The following is a 6249-nucleotide window of genomic DNA, read 5'->3' as shown; positions in this document are numbered from 1 at the left end:
AGAAAATTAGATAATCGGATGCGAATACAAGTGTTAACTCGTAATTTCGTTAAAAAGAAAAAAATAAAGGAAAAAAAAAACGCACTTTAGACACACGGGCGGGGCAGACGCTTAAGACAAGTGGGTGGTCCAGCCCACGTTACATAGAAGAGTCTTGCCAAGAATTTTTCAAAACCACCTAACCTCTGGCGGGAAAAGAATATCCTACGGCTCCAATTTCCCGCTAAAATTACCACACTATATATTCCTCCCCCAAATTTTCTTTAATTTTCTCTCCCACAGCCCCCCCTCCCGCGGATCCAGATCCCTTCCGATCCTTTGCGCGAAATCTCAATCGCGAAATTCTCACCATGCCTGCCATCGCTCGATCCAATGGCGACTCCACTCCTCAGAAGCGCAGACTGAGATCCGATGCGGCGGCTCAGGATTCTCCGATCTCTACGTCGGTCAAATGGAAATCGCCTCGCCGATGCAGCTCTACGAGCCCAAACAGTCTCTCAAATGTGATTCTACAATGCTCTGATTAAATAAGAACAGCTTAACCTTTTTTTTTGTCAATGTTGTCGTTCTTTGAATAAAACTGAGCGAGAGAAGTCAAATGGATCGGAAATGTGGAAGTAATTTGTTTGGTTAAATTATTGGTTTACATATACATATTTTGAAGCAAACTACATTCGAATAAAGTCTTTTGTAATAATTTATAATTTCAAATTATTTGCAGGGAACTGAGAGAGATTTTAGTATTAATCCTGAGAGATCTCCGGTGAAAAAATTATCCGGCAAATTTATTTCAAAGCCAAAGTGGAATCCAGGAGGCAAGCGTGAACTTAAGCAATTATTGATACAATAAGTTCATTCCCAATTCGTTTTAGCTTTAATTGAACGTGCTTGTTTAATATGGTTGTATTACTCGTTTTGATCGATATAGATACGGAGCAGATGAGGGCAGTGAAGGAGGCTTTGCACGTTTCGACAGCGCCATCTACTGTCGTGTGCCGTGAGAATGAACAGAAGAGGGTTTTGGAATTCTGCAAGGTATGCGTGGAGAAAGAGAAGTCTGGAAGTTTATATGTTTGCGGGTGCCCAGGGACAGGGAAGTCGTTGTCAATGGAAAAAGTGAAGCAGCTTTTGGCTGATTGGGCGAAAGAGGTAAAGCTTTTATTTACCCTCTATTTGTTTCTTTGGTCTGGGAGGCTTGCATTTGGTTCATAAAGAGGATTTCTAAACAAGTTATGATCAGTGATAGCTAAGAATGATGCTTCAACGATTAAATTAACCATTCTATTCATATCTATTCTTTTGGGATAATGCGTAATTTAACAATTCAAATAGGCTAACCTTCTTTTAGGTAAAACTGGGAATTTATTTTTTAGTTCTAATTCTGACTGTATAAATTATTCTTCCCACCAGGCAGGTCATCGGCAGCCGGATGTGTTACCAATAAATTGTACTTCTCTAGCAAAAACATCAGATATTTTCGTCAAGGTACTGATATCAACAACAGATTTCATTGTTATTCAAACATCAAATATGCTTAACTGCTGTGTGTATATACAGATACTAGGTGATGCCCAACAGCGAAGGAAAGTGAATAGCTCTGCTACCTCACCGTTGCAACATCTCCAGAACTTGTACTCTCAAAACCCACGATCTTCCGGCATAAAGATGATGTAGGCTATGCATTCTCACTCTAGGATCTTATCTTCCACAGCCTACACACACGTGCGCAGTACAGGATCACTTTGTTGCCTTTTCCACCTCAATGGATGTCACCAAATATGTGGTTTTACTAACGAGTCTTCCTTTTAACAGGCTGATAATTGTCGATGAGTTGGACTATTTAATTACAAAAGACCGGGCTGTGCTTCATGATCTTTTCATGCTTACAACCTTCCCTTTCTCCAGATGTATTTTGATAGGTAGTGCTCTTATCAGATATATTATTAAGTTCTGCTTCATCGGATTGTCAATTTTGTGTGCCTCATGTATAATTGTTTCTGTTGTCATCTTTGGTTTTGCAGGGATAGCCAATGCCATAGACCTAGCAGATCGTTTTCTTCCGAGACTTCAGTCATTAAATTGTGAGTTCAATACTTCAGTCATTATATTGGACCCGGCAAAATTCTTTTGATCGTTTTAATTCTTTAAAGGTCCTTTATCCAATACTCAGTTAAACTCGCCCTTACTTGGCAATATGGGAAGAGGTAGTTATTAGCTTGATTATTCTGTTTAACCAAACTCTCCTCAAATTATCCCCCGGATATATCCTTTAAATGCCGCCTTTTTAGACCTGGCCTTATTTCCTGCAAATGTGTAACAACAGATGCTAGCTGGCCCTTATCTCTGGAATAATACTTATTGGTAACTCTACCAACTACTTTTTTGTGCTAGGCAAGCCTATGGTCGTAACTTTTCGGGCATATGACAAAGATCAGATCCTCAAGATACTTCATGAGAGGCTATCGGCAAGTTTGCACTCCTGTTTTATTTTCAAGCAAGCAAGCCGTGTTTGCTTATAGATTTGATTCTGGTAGAAAAATTGGGGTTTGTGTAGGGTGATGAATGTGATAAGTAATTATAGTCATTCTGTTCTAACAGGCACTTCCTTACATTGTCTTTCAACCGCAAGCACTGGAACTCTGTGCCAGAGTGAGTTCACTATTTCTCTGACGAATAACTCCTAAACTCCCCCCCCCCCCCCCCCCCCCCCCCCCCCCCAAATGTTAAGGATGGTGCAACTTTCCCATCAAGCTAAAGCATCTGAATCTGACCTTGTGGTTCATGTAGAAAATAATTTTAGCTTGACTATATGAAGTTTTGCAGAAAGTGGCCGCTGCCTCTGGAGATATGCGGAGAGCTCTATGTATTTGCAGGCAAGTGCTCTATGATAGTTGTAGTTGGAATTAGTACATGTAAATGTCAGAACTTGAGTTTGTTCCTGTCTAAGTTGACAAACTAGAATACGGGATGGCAGTATATAGTTCAAGAAGCATTAAACACATACATGCACACATTGTAGATGCAGCCAAGTTATATTTTAAGTCGCAGGTCCATTAGCAAATTCCTCAACCTTAATAGCTTCAATGGATTCGTCTAGGAGGTTTAATCAAGCTTAAATATGTATAACTTGTGCCATTAGCATTTGAAAGTTGATATTGGATATTACACTCATGTTCAAGATTTGGCAACATGCATCTATGCAACGCAGATTCTGCACTATTGCCAGATCTTGTGCTTGTTCTTTTCTTTCTCAACCAAGTTTGCACTGAATTTCATGGTGCATTATCGTATGTTGAACAGTTTTTACCTGAAGAATTGGCATCAAGCACTACAATGGTTATTTGCGTTTTGACTCCAAGCAAATTAAAAACAAAAACCGCTGTAACCTTGCTTTGCTTGGAATAAAAACTACAAAATTTAGGCTATAACTGTTTAGATGTATTACAGGAGTGCGATTGAGATTCTAGAAGCAGAGCTGAAAGAGTCTAGCAGCAACTTTAATTCATTAACAGTAGAGAAAGCATGCTTTGAACAACAGACGGCTACAGCTCCTGATATATTGAAGAAACAAGACATAGATCATGTGGTATGTTCTGAACGATTGACTTCTTAAATATCCTTTTCTAAAATCATGAAATGGTGAAAGGTCAAGGTTAGTTTTTATTTATTTATTTTTTCTAACTTCTTCTACTCAGTCTTACGTTTTGGAAATTGGTTGCAGGTGAGGCTTGATCATATGGCTATTGCTTTGTCAAAGACGTATAGAACGCCAATAGTGGATACCATACAATCTCTCCCACAACATCAGCAGGTAACTATGTGCTAAAAACATGCTTCCATCCAGGTATCAAAGGTTATAATGTTCACCCTCTATTAATATTAGATTCAACCGTCAAAAATATGCCACATTACTTATTTTTTACCTGTTCTTCATTCATCTTGCTTGTCATGACTTGGCAAATCTGACACTGAGGTATCTTTATAAGAACTTACTTTCAATGCTATGCTATAAATCATGCCGTACGTTCAATAGTGGTCATTCTAATTGGTAAATGGTAATATAAGCAATTTGATGAAAAATGATGTTGTACATTATGTATAGGCACGTGCTTTAGAGCTATAATTGCAAAGAAACACTATTAGCCCAACCCGCTTATGTTAGTAGGAGCTAAAATTAGGCTGCATCAGGCTGCAGGCTGGCTTTTAATGATTACCTTCCTTGCTCTTATATCGTTAGTTTTGGATACATGAGTATTGATATGTACTCGCTACACCTAACCTGATTGCAGATTCTACTTTGCTCTGCCGTGAAACATTTCCGTGGGGGAAAGAAGGATACAACTGTAGGGGAGGTGTGCTTTCTTACCATTATTTTGGAAAATATACTTGATTTTTATCTGGAATTACATCATTGTTTTCTGAAACTTGTTCCATGGATACAGCTGAATAAGTCTTATATGGACATCTGCAAATCATCACTAATCCCTCCTGTTGGGAGTCTGGAACTTTCAACTATATGCCGCGTACTAAATGACCAGGTAGCACTCTCTGCAAATCTTCCTCGTAAGGTTCTCCTGTAACACTGCGTCACTTCTCTGGCTTGAAAAAATTATACGAATAAAATTCTGTGGCATAATTCAATGTGCAGGGGCTTCTCAAACTAGGTCAATCTCGAGAAGATAAATCGAAAAGAGTGTCATTAAGAGTAGATGAAGCAGACGTCACGTTTGCATTACAGGTTTGACACAAATTCTGCCTCATATGAGCCGCTCGTATCGTGTTTTCTTCACTGAGGATCTGTTCTCACTGAGAATCTTCTGTTGTTTACATCGTCGTTTTTGTGAATCAGGGGATTCGTTTCTTTCGCAATTGTCTTCAGTAACTCTGCTCAAAGCATATGGACCCGTGATTCTTTTTAAGCTTGTTAATGGTGACTTCCTTTTTCCCAATTCGCCCAGTTCAAACGGAAAGGTTGGTAGCCTTTTCTTTTACATTTTTCATTTAAATTTAACGACTAGTTACAGTTCACCCAGTGCCAATGAAGAGATACCACTTTAATCATGGATGGGAAATGACTTGACCAGTTTAACGTCGAAGTCCAACAATCCTATGCAAACCGACTTTGACAAAAGTTGGGTAATCTTTCAAAAAATAGTTCTATTGCTCTTATAGATTCTCTGTCTGAGCACGAGAATCAGTCCAATAGAGTGCATCGGGATCTAGCCAAAAGGCTGATTTGAAAAGAAAAGGGAAAAGATTCCCATATTTTTTGAGCATTTCCAATGAATTATGTTCGACTCATGTTTTTATAAAATTTGATGAAAATAGTTCAATATAGCCCATTAAATGAATTATGTATTTTATAACTAATATCTAGTTTGCTATATTACCATCTCTACATCTATGAAATACTATTCACATTTTAAAAAATAAATATTGAATTCATTTCTTTCTCTACTTTTTACTCTTTATTCATTTTTTTATCTACTTTCTACTTTTTATTTTATTTAAAATGAATAAAATATATTAAAAAGTATAATATTTAAATGATATAAAAAATAGATAAATTGATGTATGATATATTGTAAAAGTCAATATATAAAATAAAAAAAGTGAGTTTTGGTGATATATTTTAAAAGATATGATGAAGAATCTATTGAGAATGCTCAAATGATTTGTACAAGCTCACAAGTCCTTGTAAAAAAGTGTAACTTAAAAAGATAAAAACTATTTTTTTTTAGTGGTATCCACCTTTTTATAAAAGAATTGTGTTTGAGTCTTGTACCATTACTTTTTGGACATATGATGTTGTCTACAAGCTTACATTTCATTCCGTCAATGCAGAAATCAGAGAATTGGCAAGCATGATGAGTGTTGTGGAGATAATACAGGAATTATAAATTCAAACGCCCAATGTCAGCAAATTCAAGAGAGTTGGAACATTGCCTCTCTAGAAAAGGGAAAGAAGAAGATAAATACGAAAAAATGTAGGAAGAAATTTTAAGACATGATTTGTTCATCACATGTAACTTAACTGGTACTTTTTAACTGTATCATTCTTCTTTGTAAAGACGTTACAAATTGGATGAGTTTATAAGGTTTTGTTTTTTCAAAGGAAATGTGGACATAGTTAATTGCATTAGATTTGTATGGTGTTGAAGCACATAAATCACGTTTGCTATAGCCATTACAAACATGCCCTAACCCTCTTGTTCCAGCCAGACTGCACTAATGTTCGTAGAGATGGGT

General features: G+C 37.1%; 1 protein-coding gene across 2 annotated transcripts; it reads left to right on the top strand.

Moving 5' to 3' along the window:
• The first annotated feature begins 276 nt into the window (after window positions 1–276).
• On the top strand, window positions 277–6123 carry LOC109009832 (cell division control protein 6 homolog B-like). Of its 2 annotated transcripts, XM_035685118.1 has the most exons (17): window positions 277–503; window positions 722–815; window positions 929–1149; window positions 1411–1485; window positions 1558–1670; window positions 1813–1919; window positions 2022–2081; window positions 2392–2465; window positions 2599–2649; window positions 2824–2873; window positions 3448–3586; window positions 3722–3811; window positions 4290–4352; window positions 4443–4538; window positions 4649–4738; window positions 4850–4971; window positions 5845–6123. In XM_035685118.1, the coding sequence occupies exons 1-16, from the start codon at window positions 351–353 to the stop codon at window positions 4880–4882; spliced, it is 1509 nt and encodes a 502-aa protein (XP_035541011.1). In that variant the 5' UTR covers window positions 277–350; the 3' UTR covers window positions 4883–4971; window positions 5845–6123. The 2 variants fall into 2 exon arrangements, with proteins under 2 accessions (XP_035541011.1, XP_035541010.1); XM_035685117.1 differs by having other exon boundaries at window positions 290–503; window positions 1813–2081.
• The last annotated feature ends 126 nt before the right edge of the window (window positions 6124–6249 follow it).

The sequence above is a fragment of the Juglans regia genome, chromosome 14, assembly GCF_001411555.2.
Source record: "Juglans regia cultivar Chandler chromosome 14, Walnut 2.0, whole genome shotgun sequence".
NCBI lineage: Eukaryota > Viridiplantae > Streptophyta > Magnoliopsida > Fagales > Juglandaceae > Juglans > Juglans regia.
This window is presented reverse-complemented; position numbering and strand designations above follow the sequence as displayed.